The sequence below is a fragment of the Serinus canaria genome, chromosome 1 (genome assembly GCF_022539315.1).
Source record: "Serinus canaria isolate serCan28SL12 chromosome 1, serCan2020, whole genome shotgun sequence".
In the NCBI taxonomy this organism is placed as follows: Eukaryota; Metazoa; Chordata; class Aves; order Passeriformes; family Fringillidae; genus Serinus; species Serinus canaria.
In genome coordinates, this window is record NC_066313.1 from 14,409,014 (window position 1) to 14,430,005 (window position 20,992).

The window sequence follows — 20,992 nt, forward strand, 5'->3', positions numbered from 1 at the left end:
GAAATTCCTCAGAGACTCCTTGGAGAGGGAAAAAAACCACCCAACAAAACATATCATACTCCTATTATTCCCGATCCATTATTTTAATTAAAGGTGCTACTTGCCATCTAAACTATGTTTAAGCTGAATTTTCTCATATAAAAAGCCTCCTGAGTAAGAACTTCAAGATATATTTCCCACCTGTGCACATCTAGAGCTTGGAAATCGAACCTTCCATGAATGCCTTCCTTTTCACCAACCCTGACAAACAGAATTTTGCCTTGCTGATATCCATTCACCATTCATCCATTAATGGTTCAGATCACACCTCTCCAAGTTCTTTGATGCACTTCTTGACTGGGAGGAGGTCCCCAAAACAAAACTTCCTCAAGCATCTTTGCAATACTCTACTGCAAGGTCATTCTCTTTCAACTTATCATAATTTAAATATTTATGAGAGGAAAAAAACCATTAAATTCTTCACGTGTGGTTCAAATGGGAACAAATACAAGACAAAAGTATGTTCCCAAACATGACCTCTGCCAAGGTTGTAAACAAGAGTCATCAAGTTCCACAGAGTAAAAAGAACCAAAACAAAAAATGCTTTGATTAGACAGAGCAAAATAAGTTACAGTAAACACTGCCCACAGCAATACCTTATATTAATTAAATTATTTGTGTTTGAAATTAGTAGTAGTCTAACTTTTGGATATGAAAACGTTTGCATTATTTCCTTTTTGAATCCTAAACTTCAGTCACTTACTAAAAAGTCTAGTACAACATGTGTGGTTCAAAGGTGAAATAAAAGTGAAAATTTATATAGATGAAGAAACTGTGGAAACAGAAATTATTCAATTGCATGCAGTAAAGGTAGTAATCAAAATTAACAATTTATGATATTAGAAGTCACAGTTCTTTAATACCTTAGACACTAGAAGCTGGCATGCAATTTTAGCTGCCAAAACATTTCACTTCCTGCTAACTAGGGAGATGTCAACATCCCAAACAAACAATGGATAAAGGAAATTACTGACAACAGGAGTATCTTCTTGTAAGCTGCTGCTGTAAAAGGTACAGATCTTTATTTGCAATACACCTCTGAAGAAAAATTAAAGTGTACAGTATCTGCTCCCTAAAAATCACTGAGAGATTTAGCAAGCTTGGAGATTCACAGTATTTAGTCTAGAGAATAAATACTATTTTTACCTAAATTCACCCAAAAATCTGTGATACTGCTCTAAAATGATCAAAAATAAAACCACATGTGTCATCATTTAAACTTCCTACTACATTTCAGGGTTTATGCAAGGAAGGAGGGAACTGCCAACAGTGAACCCTGTTGGTTCTCTCTGTTGTGAGCCACAGAAATTCAGTACTGTCATAAAATTTAAAAAACCCATTTATAAAAGGTCATTTTAATGATAAAAATTTTCAAAAACTGACTGTGCCACAAGAGTTCAACTCACTCCCACTTTGAATGAGGAGCAAATGAAAACACAGTGAATTCCAGTGATGTCAGGCTCTGACTGCTGCTGGAGCTGCTGGGAGAGCTGTCTGAGAAAAGAGGTACATTTAAGAAAATTTATTTTCCCAGCTTTTAACTTCCCAAGCTAAGAATTAAACGTTAATGTAATATCAAGATAGCACTCATTTAAAAAAATATACTTCCTGTAACTTTAAGAATGTTTAAAATGCAACAATTAACAGACAAGTAAAAAAATTCATACAATAGATCACTTTTTAGTATAAGACAGAAATCTTTCCTTTGGTAACAGCAATATGTTCACTTATTCTTGTCAATATATATTCATTCTAAGGCCATTCAATCCAAATTAAACACCTGACAGATTCTATGACTTCAAAGAAGCCACTATGGACAGTCACACAGTGGAAGTTTGAATCATTATATTGAATGGAGACCACAGACAGTACTGAACATTCTTATTAGGAATCAATAGAGACTGAGCAGGTAATCTGACAGGCTGAAGGAATTGGTAACATCAGCCTCAAAGCCTTCTACTTCTAAGGCAATTATGTATCAATTGCCATGGAGTCCAATGATAAATGGAAAAAAATATGACACCAGTAGTTCCTACCCTACAGATAAATCACTTCCATCAGACCTCAGAGCACCAGTCAAATTCAATCAACATGGAGGGACTTCAGGGCTTTGCATGACAGGACAGACCCACCTTCCAGATCAAGGCTAAGAGACTTAGAAAGAAGGCAGAATAAAACATGCTCTTTAAAACTCTTTTTTTCAAGAGAAAGTGTTCAGGATATTAGTATTGAGATTTCACAGTGTATGGGTATTTGTGACAACAGAACATCCTCACATTTTGGTTCAGTCCAATTGCAATTCATTACCAGAAAATCTGACTCACATCCCACACTTCCACCCTTTGCCCATTATACAAGAGAAACCCAATGCTATTCACTATTTCATATTACTCTGTAAAATCTAACTAGTTTATCCTGAAAAGCAAACTATAGCTAGACAAAAGAAAGATGTGCTTTAGCATCCATCTTTCCTCCTGCCTAAGAGAGGCTTGATTTTTCTTTTGGTTTAATAGGACAGAAAGGAGCAAGAACAATCTGAACTTTGGAGAAAAAAGAAAGAATGGAACAAATACATTAATAATAATGAAGTGGGGAGGAGAAGGCAGAAGAATCAAATACAAAGACTAAACTAAGGGTGATGGTGGGAGGAAAAACGACAGGAGAGAACAGGAGTGGCCTTGATGGAAACTATTCTCCACTGTTTTTCTTTTTTTTCTGTGAGATTCAGGTGAAAAATGGTGCCTGTTCTACCTCCTTCAGCAGCATTACATTAGTACTAAAAACAAGACATCATTTCAGTGATGAAACTTATGATATTCAGCACTTCCAATTATTTTCATTACAATTTTTATGCAGCAAAAACATGAAGAATAAAGAGAAACTGCATGGTGAGACTGAAACAGTACATGAAACTAAAAGAAGAAATTACTTCAGGAACAGAAAATACAGGTGTATAGATGAGGGTATAGAACACACTATCATAACATTAAAAACCACAAATAAAATACAACTGAAATAGCTTAGAAAGTGTATCATCATAGACTCAACTGCTGCTTGAGAAACTACTGAAGGAAAAAGGCAGGAAAAAAAACCCTATGGGAGATAAAAAATCAGTTTGAGTTGTGCAAATAAAGTCAAAAAAGCTCAAGTACTCAACCTAACTGCATTGTCCTTAAAGAGAAAATGACTTAGACCAAAATTTTTGACTTCCAGAATAAACCTAGAGAATAATGGAAATTATAAATAGTCTTGTCATTGTTTTATTGAAATGAATCTGAGGAAAAAACCACCCAGACAACCACCAGCCAGACAACAACTTCCATGAGACAAACCAGAATCTCCTGAGAAGAAGAGAAGATCATTTATCTTCCCAAAGAGAGGCTGCAATCAGAGACAAATCATGTTTTGCATCTCTGGAAATACCTCACCTAACACAGGAACTTAATGGTTTAAAATGTTCCTCTGTCAGTAAATACATCAGACCTCACTCCAACCTCCTGCACAGATCTCTCCCTTCACTACATCTTCTGCCTTGCTGCAGGAGCTGATCACAGTTCATTAAGTATCCTCCTCACTGCCATCATGGCAGATTTCTCCATGTCCCTTCCCTGGAGCTTTGCCATGAGCAGCTCTAGAAGACGCTAAGATAAAATGCTGCTGGAACACCAGTTCAGCAATCCTGGCTCCAGGACTGCTCTTGCTTCTGCTCCAATAAAATACAGGTCAGCTCCTCTGCTCCATGACACACACAGTACCCTTTCCTACGGCTCTACACTCACTTGTGTGCATTTTTAACCCTTCTACTTACTGGAAATGCTCCTGAAAAGGCCAGGTTTGGAAAAGCTTTTATTAAAAGGAGCCCTGAAATGCTGTTTGTGTTCTGCTCCTCCATGTCTGGTGAGCAGACAGGGCAGAGACATGTACTCACTCTTTAATGTCTCAGATGTAAATGTCAGGTGATGCTCTCCCAGGAGTATGCACTTGCAAGGCAGATTGGGAGAAGAGTGTACAAGAGGCTCTCAAAAAAGAATCCATCTGATAAAACTATCACCTAATTTATCAGCTTCAGTGGTGTATGGTGGAGAATGCCACCACTCTCAAACAGTGCAAACACCATTTTTTCAGCAAAAACAGCCATTACAACATATGGTTGACTTAAAGTTTTAAGTGGGAGGTGATTCACATCCATGTGCACCACAGCCCTTAGGGAAACAAAAAAATCAAATACCATTTGTTGCGGTGTAAGCAACATCCTGTCCCTCAGGTGTGCCAACTTCTTCCCCTCCCCCTTGCCCTCTTCCTAACTGCTGTCTGTCAAGTTCCACATTCCAGTAAGGGCATTGTGTGATTGGCAGAAGTTCAAAAGATGTTTCTCAGACCTGGGGTCAGTGGCCTGTCCAGGTGTCATTGTCCCCTGAGACCCTCCCTCTCGCACCTGGTTGGTGGCTCACCTATCCTTTCCCTCCCCCCTCCCTGTGGGCTTAAAAGACACGGAGACCATGCGGTCGGGATTCTGTTGGAGCTGTTACCGAGATTCAGAGCTCTGTGACCCTGGAATAAAACTCTGGATTTAACCCTCCAGCGGAATCCGCTCTTTTTCTCTTCACCATCACCTGAACTTTTCCACTAGAGGTAAACTGAGTTTCTACCATTCCGAGCGCCTAACTGCAACCTCCAGCCAGCCAAAAGTGTCTCTGAGGTGAAACATCCACAGCTGTTACTTTTGGTTCAGAGCATTAGGGCCAGATGAGCCCAGGCACGCTCCACTCAGCAATATTAGGATTTTATTCCAATAACCATTTCTCCCCTTTTCATTGCAAACACACCCAAAGAATTCAACCAAACAAATCTGGAAATACACATTCTAATACTTTTTAGCTTTGGAAAAAAAAAAAGGTCAGAAATACATGAGAATACACTGTCAAAAACATGAGGTATTTTTAAACTAACCTAAAGTTAGTGTTTTTTCCTGCACATGCACTGCAGGTGCCCACAGACACACGAAACATCAGTACATTTTGACAGAGAACAGAGAGAAGATGGGTGTGAAGGCGGTGTTAAGCCCTCAGCCCCCAGCTCAGAGCGCACCTACGGTGCCAAGAAGTTCCCCACTACCGTGCCAGGTTAGCAAGAGGCCGAGGAGGAGCGAGTGGTGAGCAGAGGTGTGGACAGACCGCGGCCGGGGTTAGTGTGAGCCCAGCGGGGCGGGCGCCGTGGAGGGCACTTACTGATGCTGCCACAGACCGCCATGCAGTATTCCTCCGAGTCAAAGTTGTTCCGGTTCCCGCCACAGCCGCCGTAAAAGAAGGGCGCGCACTTTCCTTCGGCCAGGTCAAAGTACCAGCGGGAGATCATGGCGCGGCACGGCCCGGTCTCGGCTTGCTCAGAGCACACCTCTATTCACAGGAGACCCGGAGGAACCAAGTTTAGCATGGAAATAGCATCGTCTTGGCTTCTTAGTTAGGTGTCTCTCTGTGTCCATGCACCCAAGTGGGGAAAGGACATGCACCGAGGCAGTGCTTTGGAAGGAGATGCACCAAGGTGGTGTTTTGAGGAATAGGAAACCCTTCCCCGGAGACAATGAAGGTAAACTTTGAACTGACAGAGATTCCTGCCACAAAGTCTCCTTAGCCTGCCTATATCTTATGTTTCTAGCAACTTTATCTGCACACATTAAGAGGTGCTGCCCTGAAACATATGCTTCCAGGCCAGAAGGGTACAACCACTGGCTGACTGGGGGTTTTGCCAATAGCCCTGGGTGGACTCCTGTCCAAGCAGCTTACTTGGTACCTGAAAGGAAACATCTTAAAGTAGAAGACACATTTTGTCTTGTTCTTTTTAGCTCTATATACCTTCCCTGACCATATTATACAAAAGAAAACAAACAAACAAACAATTGTTAATACATTATAGTGGAAAACCAATTAAATTCAGACACCTATTTAAATGTAGCCAGTGATGAAAAAACTCCTGTTTGCAAGCCACCCAGCACAGGGTCTTTAATTCACAGCTTGAGGGCTCACATATATAAAATTACTGCTGAAGCTTGAACCATCCATGGGAGGAAATCTCATCCCCAGTGAATATACCTACAGGAAAAAAAATTTAAATAATTTGTGCTTGTGTTCACTGTGAGCTGCTCTCTGCCTACATTCTGCAACACAGGGAAATCTGAGCGAAGAACCAAACCACACAAATTGAAGGAAGACAAAGAAAATTCTGCCTGCAATTTGGAGTTCAGCCAATTACACATGTAAACACATAGCCTTTTAGCAATAATGTTCCAAACAGACAAAAACAGTTTTAGCTTTCAATGTGCTGCACAAGTAACTTCAAAAATACATAATATTAAACCAATAAACCCTTCATTTACTTTCATCCCACACACTACCTGGCAAACAAACTGCCACATTCAACTGGCGGCTTTTAAATTCTCTGCATAAATTTGAATTTTGTGGAAATCACATTCCTAAGGGTTGAAAGGTAAGGAGAAAATATCACTGCACTAGCACTGAAAATCTTCTGCAGGTTCATCACCTCTCAAAATGCTGCCTGCAAAGAATCCTGCTTTTCAGTGTCTGTCCTGATCCATCAATTCACTATCCTCAGAAGCACCACTGCTTATAAACAAGATTTTATTGTCCAATTGTCACTGGCAATACAACCTATATTCCCTTAAATATACAATACAGGTACAATTTTACATGTATTTAACTTATTCACATATTCTAACTATAAATAATGTCAGGAGTCAATTTCAGGAAGCATACATTTAGTGTGAGAGAAACAGATCCAAGAGTATGCAACCATCAAGAATGTGCTAAAAACGCTGCACTTCTGTATGAAGAAATTAGGGTGAAAAGAACACTTAATTTTTTACTTGAAGAAAAAACAAAATATGTATCATTAATTGCACAGCACATGAACTACAATTAATTGTATATTACCATATGATTAATTATAGATAATTTTTAGTATACAAGCAGTTCTCCTGTTTTATTTTAAAACCAAATCCAGCCACACCACCCAATTATACAGTCAAATCTTGACAAAAAGCTAGCTTTGCACAGTCTTGGAAAAGCTGTCACATGTAAACTAAAAATTAATAGCAACTTCTGATATAAAACAGACATGTAAAATCAAAATAATTTTTACTGACAGGAAATGTAATTTCTGAAAATACAATGGTCACAACAATTCAGCCTTTCTTATTTAATGCTGATTGTGGGCTAGCGTGCAGCCACACAGTAAGCCCTTTCTAGGTTTCCCTCAAAATATTTGTTTTGCTATACAGACTGATTTATTTTGCACTGTTTTCAGGTTGGAAACTGTTTACAGATTTAATCTGAAATTTCCTAGAGGTACCTTTCTCACAGAAATAGCAACAGAGGTTTGAATGTGCAAAAGCAAAGGTAATTGTCCATCAGATTGGACACTGGAATTGTCTCATTGGTGAACTAAGTCATTTATACACATGAAGATGCACCTGAACAAGTGTTCAGTAAAACACAGAGTAACATATTAAAAAGAGCAAGCCAGAAGCTTTGAAGCCCACTGTTGTGGCCATTGAAAGGCCCCCTGCCTGACCTGTCACCTCTCACCAGGGGAGGGATATCCTTCCCTCCAACCTGCACTGCCAACCCTACTGCCCTTGGTGAGACCTACATGGTATTTAGGTCACCACAGAGAGAAATGTTCTGTTGTCTTCTAATGTTTATGACCTAAATGGAGAATAAACAAGAGAGGGGGAAGTGCTCTGGTTTACTGTCTCATGACTGCTCTTTTTGATGGAAGTGTGGTGCCAGTTCAGTCTAGGAAACGTGTCACTGCTGTCATTCATCCCTTTCTCGATGTTACCATGCCTGTCTGCCATTTTCTGCAGAGAGCTCAGAGTAGCATCCCTTCACCCCTGCTTTGGGGCAAAGGCACATCTTTAAACCAGCTTCTATTACTGGGCAATGGTCCCAAACTCCTGTTTGTGGGCCAGATACTCCTCCCTGCGTCTCTCTGTATCCCCATCCATCACTTGTCCTTCCAAGAAAAAGCCACTGCATTTGGATCTCAGCTGCAACACCTCAGCTGAGAAGATAGGGAAATGAAGTGCTGAGATGAGAAATTTAACAGGTTTTCTTGGGCTATTAATCCAAACACCACTTCCCCTTCCTTCTGCTGCTGCCAAGTATAGCAAATAATGTCTACAGGGGGTGAAATACAGTATTTTAGCAGATATTAGGAGTAGGCAGCATGCACTGCTGTAGTGGGTGGGTTAAGCTAAATGATTCATCAAAAAATTAAAAGCTGTCTTTGCTTCATATTTTAATTCTGTTGCTGAAAACTGAGGCAAAGATGAGTTACTTTTTGCAAACATGCAATTCAGTTTTACTCGATACCACAAATAATTTGTACGCAGTACAGCATCAACAATGAGCTTTGCTTTGTTTAAGGAACTTACTCTTCCTGTTACATACAGGTAGAAGTATTATAAAAGAAAGGCCTTATGAAATCAGGCCTTGCTCTGCTGAATTGCCAGCTGGCCTGTTACTTCTTTCAAGTGCAGCTAGCTTAGTTCTCATGTGAAGAAACCTTAAGAATAAGAATCAATTTGCATTAAAACCTATACGTGTAGAAAAAAATAAATTTGCACCTGCAATAAACAAGAAATCTGTCCCATGAGAATCAGATAAGAAGATATGTGAACAATCCAAAATTAGGGAGATTTGATATGCAAAATGCCAATTACTAACCAATGAAATGAGTAGCAGGAAAACTATTAGCCAATAGGAGTAAAACACGAGGTCTGTGAAAACTGTATAAAAATGAGTTATGTGAACAAAGAACAGACTTTTCAGCATAAAGAAACTGAGTCCTATCTCCTTACTAATGCAACATTTCCCCCTCTAAAGACAAACTTTTGCCTTTAGCTTCAAGAAATTGGATACAATTAAAGAGGACAAGCCTTTGCAACAACCCAGGTTCATGAACAGTTGCTTTTAGACACTTGAGAGTTTTCAAACCATTCTACTCCAATAGTCAGATTCCTTTCATCCTGTGTCCTAAACTACAGGTGCCAATACCTCTGTTCTCCAAAACCTCAGACATGACAAATTACTTTTGAGATAATCAGGAAAATGTAAGTCAACTTTCTCCATTCCAAGCTCCTTGTACTTATTCCAGCACGTCAGGGCAAACCCAGTTGTTTCTAACCAGGCAAGCACCACCCCCTGAAGGACAGGGCTAGGGCAAAGCTTGTTGATTTGCATTTAAATTAAGTAGTTGAATCCTGAAAACTAACCGGTTACATTAAACATTGGCAAAGACTGTGTTATTTTTTCTTTGAAAAGCACAGACTTCAGCACCCTAGCAAATACAGTCTTTAAGTATGTGGACATTGATTTATACTGACTTTATGCAAAGTACTTCCATAAGCACTCATTTACCAAAATGCTGTAAGTAGAGCTCATTAGAATTTATGTGCAAACATTTTAGATATTTTTGATCATCACTTTTTACAGAGGCAAATATAAAATATGGTTCTGAATGTCAGTTTAAATTTTTCATTACCATTTATTTCTACTGCTACTTGAAGGAAACCAATTTCAAATCAAAGTGAAATTATAATGTCTTTATTTCAAAATCTCAACTCCATGGTTTTTTTTCCCTTACGGGACTTAAATCCTCAACAACATTTTCAATTGAGAAATTGGAAATAAAAGATGGACTTCAAACAGGGAGAATAATTAAAGCTACATTTACATATTTCTATTACTGTAAATATCAAGTTTATTTGATTTTTTTCCAGCATATGAATTTATTTACATGATCATGAGAACTAAGCTCATTTAATACTGGCAGTCAGCCCCAAACCTTAAATCAGAAATTAAATTTGAAGGAATCTAAGAAAAAAGGGACCAACAGGAGGAGTTAGGTTACTAATTCTGACCTGTCTTGGAAGTTGGTTTCCCATGTCTAGTTTACACCTCTGAGAAACTTATTTACCTAAATGCTACAGGAGAAAGGTACCATCATGCTGACTTATAAATACTGTGAGGTCTTGATAAATATAACCAGGGTAATGGAAAATACATTGCATTGAGGAGCCTTTCTGTGCTACCAGCCCTGCAAGTTTGAAGCTGATATAACCAAGTACACACAACTAAATCATACTGAGGGTCTGAATGAGGCCATTAGCACTGGTGTGTGTTTGCTGTCCATTCCAACTGTGTCACAATCACACAGCACCTAACACCTCTTAAATGAGGACCTCAAACAGTTGCTTAAGTATATGGGATCAGATCTTTTATTTTACCATTTATATCTCACTAAAGAACTGAGTAAGTATCTGATAAATGCAAGAGAGGTCAAAGGAATAAACCTCTCAAATATGTATCATGAGGTATATGCTCCCCTTCTTCAGGCACTAGTATATAGAACATCACAACTGGAGTAATTTTGTCTTCCATACCTTCAGGAATTGAGCTATAGTTTGGGGATATTAATATATATGCCCCTATATTAGTCTTTATTTTTTAAACTAGCTGAGAAAAATTAGGCAAGAGCAATAGCACTGTTTTTCTTTCAGTTATATTCTTTGTGTTCTAAAAAGGCACAACTGTTTTTACTCAATGAATCAATCAAAAGGGAATATTTGAAGATAATTTCACTGAAACAAAAACTTCCTCATTCTGAATATATGGTTAGAAGAGGCAACCAAATTTTAATTTGAGTATTCAAAGACAAGAGCTAATTTCAGAAGAGGCTTTTGGAATTAGGAGAAGACATCTGTGAAGCTGGCACATGCACTGGGACCAAAGTTGATGCACAAGCTACACAATTGCTAAAATGCTTTTTTACAGAGAGAAGTTAAAAAAGCAAAATTATGACTTCTCAATGCAATACTGAGGACAGCTCCTCCAAAGCTGTTAAATACCCTTAATTGTGATTTCCATCCTGTGTAATCAAGATGAAATTCTCTCTATAATGTTTGTTCTTAAGCTATTGCGAGGGCATATTCAGAATATTTAAAAAAAATTAATGGTATACTTGGCTAGAATACAAAGCCTTATAGTTCTGAAGCGGAACAAATATGTGAAAATATATTTTTTATTTCCTGTGCACAACAGAACTATATTTGGAACTAAAGTGTCATAAAGTTACCACTGATGGCCAGAAAGCAAACAAAAAACCCAGCTTGATTTTAAATCTAGGCTAATATAATTTCATGAATTTATGTGTTTTAGAAAAGGTAATCTTTCCACATAACTTCACAATTCTGCCAATATGGCATGACAGTGAGTATAAGGGTTAGTCTGGAAGTGCATTCCAGTCTTTTTACACAGCAAAATCTTCAGAAAAAAAAATTGCAATTAATTACTACTTCAATATAATAACATGACATCTTCTCTAGCGAAACAGATTCTTGGTAATTTTTTCTGGCAGGATACATTTCAAATGAAACTACTCTCCACCTTCCAATTTACATAAAATAACATTATTAGTGTTTTTAGCATTTCAGTACTTTTGCCCTTGACTCAAAAAGGCAGCACTGTATTCCATTTCCATCAACAAAATCACCAGATTACAAAAAAAAATCCTCCAATTACATCATATAATAAAGTATTATATTATGGGTGAATAGCTGTGCTTTAAATTAAAATGTCTAATTAAAAGCTATAAATGCAAATCCATTAAGCTAATTTTATCAGCTCTCATTCATAAATTACAGTAGATGATCATTCTGAATGAAGATCGCATAGCAAAAAGCCCCAGTGGATTTATATGAATGTGTACTATTTATATAGTAACCAATCATGTTTTCTTGATATGAAATGCAATCACACATCACCCCTCTCCACAGAAAGCATACTGCATGGCCTTGAAGGCAAGGAAGAAGAGCAGGGAACGACTACTATAGTACAAGGGTATTGTATCTTTCATTAGTAAATTTACAGATGACACCAAGCTGGGAGCGTGTGTTGATCTGTTGGAAGGTAGGATGGCTCTGCAGAGAGACCTGGAACAATTGGATGGATGGCCAGTCTAACAAGATGAAGTTTAGTAAGTCCAGGTGCTGAGTCCTGCATTTTGGCCACAATAACCCCCTGCAGCACTATAGGCTGGGGACAGAGTGGCTGGACAGTGCCCAGGCAGAAAGGGACCTGGGGGTACTGGCTGACATGGACATGAGCCAGCAGTGTGCCCTGGGGGCCAAGAAGGCCAATGGCTCCTGGCCTGTGTCAGGAACAGTGTGGCCAGCAGGAGCAGGGAGGTCATTCTTCCCCTGTACCTGGCACAGGTGAGGCCACACCTTGAGTGCTGTGTCCAGCTCTGGCCCCTCAGTTTGGGAAGGACCTGGAGACGCCGGAGCGCGTCCAGAGGAGGCAACGAGGCTGGAGAGGGGCTTGGGACACAAACCTGTGAGGAATGACTGAGGGAGCTGGGGGTGTTTAGCCTGGAGAAAAGGAGACTCAGGGGTGACCTTAGCAGTCTCTACAACTTCCTGAAAGGTGGCTGGAGCCAGGTGGGGGTTGGTCTCTTTCTCCAGGCAGCAACTGACAGAATGAGAGGTCACAGTCTCAAGCTGCATCAAGGGAAATATAGATTAGATGGTAGGAAAAAGCTTTTCATGCAAAAGGCGATGAAACACTGGAACAGCCTGCCTGGGGAGGTGGTGGAGTCACCATCCCTGGATATGTTTAAAAAAAACTGGATGAGGCACTCAGTGCCATGGTTTAGCTGAGGTGTTAGGAAATGAGTTGGACTCTATGATCTTGAAGGTCTCTTCCAACCTTGTGATTCTGTGATTGTGATGGGAAGTACTAAGCCAAAACTGCTTATTCTTTGTTGTATGCCAAGACTGATTTTTCTTGTCACCTCCTGTGTCCTTCTGCTGTCCTGTACAGAAGGACAGCAGAAACAAAATCCAAACAACTGCACATGATGGGGGAAGCAGTGCTCCTGCTTGCCTCCATCACATGCTGGAAAAATCACAAGGAGCCTGGATCCTTGGGAGCAGCTCTGCAACACCCATAACACCTTGGCAATGACTGCAGAAATTAAACCACTCCCTTACCTAAATCCTGGCCATCAGAGTCACTTCGCTTGCTCCATATAGAGACAAAAATCAAGAGCAGGGCTTCAAGAGCCAAATTTTCTTCAGGACAAACTCAATGCTAATATCTCCCCACGGTGAGAGATATGAAAAATGTGTATTTCACACTAATTTCACCATCTGAATCCCTGTAATCTCAGACCCACAATCATCTGGATTTAACATCTGAAGCCCAGCAAGAGCATATCCAAAACTTTAAACTGGGTCTGCTGCTATACACCATATGAATTCAGAATAATGATCATCTCTCACAAAAGGTAGGAAAGTGAATACTGGCAAACACTGCCCTATGGAAAGTTTATTCACATTTTTTAATAAACACATAGAAATGTGGTTGCAGCAGAATGAAAATACTATCTTCCTGCCAAAGAACTTTTTTCATTCTCTGGGAAAGATTAATTTCCTTTTCACTGAAAATAAGTTTGTAAGTGGCTCTATTATTACTATTTTGGTCACGAGTCATTATAATATGAACAAAAATAAAACTGCCTGAAAAATTGATTCTACAATAGCTCAAGTATCTTTAAAGTATTTACGCTTTTTAATTATTTATGGCTGATGGCAGCCATTCCACTGATTTGGCAGAGAAAGGGCTCAGTACCAGCCCACAATTAGATCCTAACTTATGGCTTTACAACAGTTGTCCATTTGAAAAGCAGCTCCTCTTAAACTGGATAAACCCACTCTCTCTGTTCTTTAATGCTAAAGACATAATATTACAGCTTCATAAAACTGGGTGTAAAGGGTTGTGAAGAGCATCTAGGATGCTTTATAACTAGTGCTTGGGCAAGGCAGCCTGGAACAGAGGCTGTCCACATGAATGAAGCTCTGACACTTCAGTCCTTCTAGAGAGGCTTTCAGAGTGTCTCCAAAGTAAAGACCACTTCTTCATACATATGTTCTCAACAAGGTCCCTCCATCTCTTCCATTTACAATGACACTTGCATCAGCAAGATGCTCACCACACAAGTTCCTATGCTGGATCTGCTGTCTGCACCAGGAGAACAGGGACCCTGTAGGAAGCTTTCTCTTGTGTGTAGGAAGGGAAGCAAAAGCAAGAATCAAGGCTATGTCATCTGGACACTTCTACTTGAATAAATAAGCAAGCACTTTGCGTAGTGCAGCTCTGTCAGATAGCACTTACTCTCCAGGACAGTCCCTACACCATGTGTGCCCCAGCAAGGCTGAAGGTCAGGAAGGCCAAAGGCTTGTGGCAGAACTGTGCTGAAAACTTGTATTGGTAACAGATTGTCCTCACCTCACTTTAACCAATGCATATTTTCCTCACAGTCACCCAAGGTGGGAAATAGTAGACTTGGGAAAAACAACATGCAATCATTTCATGATCAGCAAATATATACAATTCTAAAGGGCTTCTGAAAGGTCATTTCAATAATTTACCTCATCTTTTATGTGTTATGTTTTATATTCAGGTGATTGTATGCTACTTTCCTGAAAGCTATAAATCTTAACCTCTTTGAAATATCACCCTCAGTAAAGAAATATTTCTACCAAATTTGTCCTCATTTCTACTCATCCAAAATCCCAATAAAGTCAAGTGTACTTTTAATTTTTTTTCCCTTGCAATATTCATTTACCAGGGAAAACAGGGCATTTTATCCCCAGGGGGTAAAAGCTCACATATGGAAATACATTTAATTGGTTTAAAGATATTAACTCCTCCTACTCCCTCCTCACTGAAAGAGCTCTCCAAGAACTGAGCAAAACACTCAACAGTTATATAAAACAGAAACACACAAGACTGAGTTGCCAGCCTTAGAAAGAAACATTTGCAGGTGATTTTAGCAAAGCTTTAGTGCTCCATGTAGACTGAACAGAAAAATAAGCAAGTAACTCTGCTTTTCCCAAAGCATCCCCTGGGCATGCTCCTGTATCCTGGTGTAATAAACTACAGCCAGCACCCTCTCCTCTGACAAATACTGGCACCAAGGCTCAAGAGGAAGGGCCACTGCCACATGCAAAATGTGGGACTCCACTACCACTGGAGTCCCAAGAATACCCAGAGGCAGGGAAGCATGAGGAGACAGGCCAGATATTTTCTCCCTCATTTCACAACGGCCTCAATTTCTATCATTTTCCCTCTGCCTCCTACATGTCACAACTCCCTTCTTTTCAAAATACAGTCTTTAATCTCATTTCTGGCCACCATCTCCAGCATTTATTGGCAAAGATGTAAACATAGTAGAAGAACTGGGATTTGTTTTACTTAGATTTATACCACACTGACCTGTATTATTAAAATACAAAAATAAGGATAATTAATTCCAATATGCATTGTAGGAGAAATGAGACATTTAAAAAAACTATGTTGCTATGCTGACCATGAACTAGTGTAAAATTCAAATTGTAAAATGCAGTTCTGTTAAGAACTAAAAAATATAATGAAAATTAAATTTTACAAAAGAAGAGCTCTTTCTCACTCCATGTATTCTATTTTTTCCTATTTCTTTCTTCTCCACACATTAAAACTCATTAGTTTATGTTCATATTTCTGCATAGTTATTTTAAATTTGTCTAACTTTACTGAATTACTAAATCATGAAGAAACATAACAAACAAGTATCTAACAATCACACAAAATGACCCATTAACTGCTGGTAATATGAGGGACCCAACCAGCTCATGATATCTCCTGCTTGGAACTGATACTTCATATCCTTCTGTAACTCATGTGCAAGATAAATCATACACACTTTCCTGTCCTATTTGCTACATAGGACAGTTGAATTTTATTTAATGCTACTTTAAAATAAAATCAACCCTTCTGTTTCTGAACAAGAAATGTTGTGAACAACACACCCAACAAACACAATTCGAGGACAGACAGTCCCTGCAGCATCCGTGCACCGGAGGACTGGAGGTCAGAAAATCCAAAGGGCTGTGGCAGAACTAACCCCACAGAATACTTGTAATGGGAAAGGGAAAGGTGAGGAGATTAAACACGTAAATTACAGGAGCCAAAAAGCACAACAACACTGCAGCTTTGGGTATTTTGCTGTTTGGAACATTTTTTTGTTGTAAAGTGCAAATATGCAAAGCAGCAGGATTAGTGTTTCAGTCCCAAGCCTGATGAACCTACCTCTGACAACCTCTTCCACAGACTCTGTAGTTGTGGTGGTAGTGGTTGCAATACTGGTAGTTCTTTCAGTTGCCTCCTCATACTCTTCTCCTGTCTCTTCCATTTCATCGCCATCATCATCATCGTCATCAGCATCTTCATCTTCCACAACAGTTAGCTCCTCATCTTCCTCTGCCTGTTCTTCTACCGCCTTATCATCACTAAATGAAGAAAATCATCATGATGTGTCAGCAACAAAATTACTTCAAGGTCATATGAGAGAACATTTTCTTTGAAATCTCTATAAGGAAAACAGTTACCTGTTTCCTAATTTCCCTCCCTTTCCTTTAAACAGAAAAGAAAGAATCTGGGACTCTGGAATGTCCCAAAAAGTAAGAAATGCTTAAGAAATGTCTAAAGAAAGAAAAAACATTAGCATCCCATATTTTGACAGCTGAATAATACTGTAAACGTGCTCACTGCATGATACCATCAACCAAATTTTATTTTGAAAGAAGATCAACTTTGCACAAAATGCACTCAGTTGATGTGAAAGAACCAGAAAGTTCCTCAGGAACTTTTCTGCCTCTCTTAGGAGACAGCTTATCCAGAGGTTCCCTGCATGCCTTTCATAGACTACTACCAAGTGTTGAACTGACCTCAAATTACTGACTACAGAGTTTCTCCTGCTGTTACAAGTGCTATGTGAATGGAAAGGACACTTCCACTGGACAACAGGAGGAAATGCTGAAGTTGACTAGTCAATGCATTTGGTGAAATAAGATATGTAAAGAATCTTCTGGAATAATTCTTAGTTCTGTTCTGAGTGATATAGACAACAGGTCAAAAAATCTGTTTGTAGTTCAGCTACTGCTACTGTTGCCTTCAAAATATTTCTTAACCTTAATGCTCTGTTGTGGCAAGATTTCAGGTTTGTATCTGATCTTCTACTTGAAATTTACTACTAATGAATAAATGATCTTTAAATATGTAAACATGCAGTGACTTTCTGTCAAATTCAAGCACAAGTGGGTGTGAATCTTTCTCATGGCATCACATACGGTTGAACAGCCTTCTAGGTGAAGTTAACAACTTCTCCAACTCATTTCAGAGATCAAGCCTTTAATATTTCATTTTATATTATGTTGCCTACTACAACTTTGAAAGCGACCTTGGCAAAACAGAAGACAGTATGATTCCTTTTTAACAGGCCATTAAGAAGTTAAAACATGGTGATAAAATTTTCATATGCCACAAACCTGACTCTACTAGGAGTTAAGCCTCTATACAAACAAGAATGATTTCCCTCTTTCCTTCTCCCCAAAATACCTGGCCTCCAGAAACACAAGAGAGACTTCAAATAATACCGCAGCTTTCCCCTGGGGGAAACCCAGGTATATTTTATTAATAGATATGGTTAAAGCCACCTTGTAGAAGAGTCTGCACGAAAGATGACTTGTTCCCATTTACACAGGAGAAAAAGTTAAAAAGGGGCACAAACCCACTTGGTTCCTCTTTAAATTTTTCTTGATTTCTAAAATCTGGCTTACAAATTTCACCATCTCCACTGTACCATTCATCTGCCATGACATCATTGTGCGGAGGAACACAGCAATGGAAGGGTTTGAGAAAGGAGAGAAGATCATCCAGATTCTGCTGGAAGCTGGCTTCGCCATTGAGAAGAGCAAAGTCAGGGGACCTGCCCGAAAGATCCAATTCCTGGGAGTAAAGTGGCAAGATGGATGGCATCAGATTCCCACTGAAGTTATCAATAAGTTCACCACAATGTCTCCACCATCCAGCAAGAAGGAAACACAAGCTTTCCTAGGCATCCTAGGTTTTTTGAGTATATTCCCGAGTATTATATTCCCGAGTTTTTTGAGTATATTCCCGAGTATTTTGAGCATATTCCCGAGTACGGCCGAATCGTGACCCCTCTCAACCTGGTTACCCACAAGAAGAATGATTTCCACTGGGGCCCTGAGCAGCAACAGGCCTTTGCCAAGATCAAGCAAGAGATCGTTTATGTGGTAGCCCATGGCCCAGTCAGGACAGGACCAGAGGTGAGCAATGTGCTTTACACTCTGCAGCCAGGAACCATGGTTTGTTCTGGAGCCTTTGGCAGAAGGGAGCTTGGGAGCTTGGCAGAAGGGAGCACCCCTGTTGCTTCTTCAGCACTGCTATGAATTTTACACTGGTCTGCCGCCCCCCACCTCCTGCCTGATATCCTGCTGACCCAGCTTGCTGCTTCTGAGTGTCCGGCTGAGGCACTGGGACCAACTGCCCCAGGGAGTTTATGAAGCAAAAGCTTCTCTTCCATCCATCTCAGGCAAGCCAGCATTACCGTGTGCTCCCCGAGCTGGTGCCACAGCCCCCGCCTGCAGCCGGGGGGAATCACCGCCCACCGGGAGCCACCGGCACCCCTGCCAGCTCTGACCATCACTGCACCAAAGAGGAAAGTGACTGCAGCTGACAAAGCTGTTACTGGGTTTCTGGTTCTGTTTGTTGTTAATGCTGTAGTTGTTATTGTTGTTTATTTGCTTTATTATACATACTAATAAAAAATTGTTATTCATATTCTCATATCTTTTCCTGAGAGCCTCCTTAATTTTAGAAATTATAATAATTCAGAGAGAATGGGTTTACATTTTCCATTTCAAGGGAGGCTTAGCAGATACTTGTCTTTCAAATCAAGACAACAGAGAAAACCTGGAAGTTTCCAGCTTGGCCATCACTCCTGAAGATGTTCAGCTTTGGACATCAAGGACACTAAAGCTTCCAGCTAGTTCCCACACACAGGCAGGAGGGCCACCAGGCTGTGCTGAGTTGCAAGAGCAGCCAGAGCTTGCAGGTCACTTGACTGAGCTGGAACTATTCAGGGAAAGAGTCTGCAGTTATACTGGAAGTCAGCACCTACATCTGACTGTCCCTCAGGCAGACTTCAAGGTAAATTTTAATTAAAGGTGATGATAGCAACAAGGAAGTCCACTGCTTAAAAATGCTTGTGACCTCTTTGTCAGAGTTAAAAACTATTTCAGGGTGAGCAGGACAAGACAATTTCAAAAGCAGATGTGGACCCTGCCTCTTGGCTTCATGAATAAAACAGGCACATATCACACCAAAATACACCCTCACACTTTCCTCCAAGTACTGCCAACAAACCACAACAAGCAAGCCACATCCTTTTACATCCAAACCCAGTGGTGGTCAGATATCAGGTAGGAAGGACACCCAACTATGAGGCACTGCAGCCCAAGCTACCTCCACATCCCCTCTAATAGTCTGGCTCCAACACGCAGCTGAGCTTTTCTTTCCCCTGTGGAGAAGAAAACACCCTTGACAAAGCAAAAAATAAAATACTGACCTCAGGGACAACTGTTGGAGGTGAAAACACAACAGTCTAAAAAAGGGCATTTATTAACTGAATGGCTGAAATGTGCTTTCCTCTACACACTGAGAACTACAAATGCAAATATTTTAAAATTTAAATCTGACAGCTTAAGATATAAAGTTATCTCAAAATAGATCATCCACATTTGTTGGATTCTGCTTTGTCATAGTTTCAAGAAACAAGAATATAATCATCTGCCTTTCAGCTTGTCACCTCCACCTCAAACATGTCACCTTCACTTTTACTTAGGAACTATGTAAGGTGACAAATGAAGACTTGAGTAAGCGCTTTAAACAGATGTGCTTCAACAGCAGAGAAAATTGGCAATTTAGCATTAGCAAAGTGTTCTCCTACCTTACATTTCCTTTTTCCTTCACAATCAGTTTAAGACTAAGGCATATATGCATTGATAGCCACACAAACATATGCTCAGATATGAATAAATATACACACACAAGATATTTGAATTACCACATACTGCCATGTAAGATTTTTTTTTAATATATACATATAAATAACTAAAATTCAAGAGTATTTCTAGCTGCAATACACACAGCTTAAATGTACTTGGCCTAAGAGGCCGCAAGAAATGAGTGAGTCATTCTAAAAGAACTACCAATTACTTGGCTCTTCATCTGCAGATGAAGGACAAGTGTCCCATAGTAGGGCACTTTCATTTTCTTTTTGCAAGCACTTCTATGGGAGGGGAGGGTAAAAAAACCCCAAACCAGTATTTGCTTGGAATTTCAGAAATGGATTGAAATGCAATTACAGCTCCCATTCCTAGAGAAGACAAAATTTATGAAGTTATTCTTGAACTCATCTCTTCAGATATTAAACTGCCTTATGTAGAAGAAAATGGACTACAACAGTAAATTAAATATTCAGTGGAAACCACAAAAAGGACAGAAATACAGTGGATATTTGTCTTACGAACAAGTACTCTATACCCCTATAAGCCCTTGTATTTAAAATAATTTTGGCATCTTTGATCCTACATGTGTAAGACAGGTACTTTATATATAGGTGTGTAAATATATAATAAATATGTTACCTATATATTTAATAGGTATTTAAGATAGATTGATAGGAGAAATCTATCTTGTGTGAATATATATTTATATAATGAAAAAACCAAACATGTCCATTAGAAAAAGGTCTGCACTCATCTCTTAGAATGAGAGAACATTTAAACACCCAATCAAAATCTAAATTAAATATACAGAAATGACACAGCAAAAGCCCAAAAGCAGCTTTACAAATCCTACTGAAAGGGTTATAAATAGTGACACTGATAGTTATTAGAAGTACAAATCAGAAGAAAGTCCAAAGATATCAATATGGAATATGCAAAGTTCTTTGATGTAGGCTTTTG

General features: G+C 39.4%; 1 protein-coding gene across 4 annotated transcripts in view; it reads right to left on the reverse strand.

The window, feature by feature from the left end:
* Positions 1–20,992, reverse strand: part of APP (amyloid beta precursor protein) — a 194,931-nt gene that overhangs the window by 67,803 nt on the left and 106,136 nt on the right. For 2 of the 4 annotated variants that reach the window (XM_050970767.1, XM_050970759.1), the window contains exons 6-7: positions 16,248–16,447; positions 5,268–5,435 (exon numbers count right to left, since the gene is read on the reverse strand). In XM_050970767.1, the coding sequence (XP_050826724.1) occupies positions 5,268–5,435; positions 16,248–16,447 (368 nt within the window). The remainder of the gene's footprint in view (positions 1–5,267; positions 5,436–16,247; positions 16,448–20,992) is intronic. The other 2 variants (XM_050970784.1, XM_050970776.1) reach the window with 1 other exon arrangement.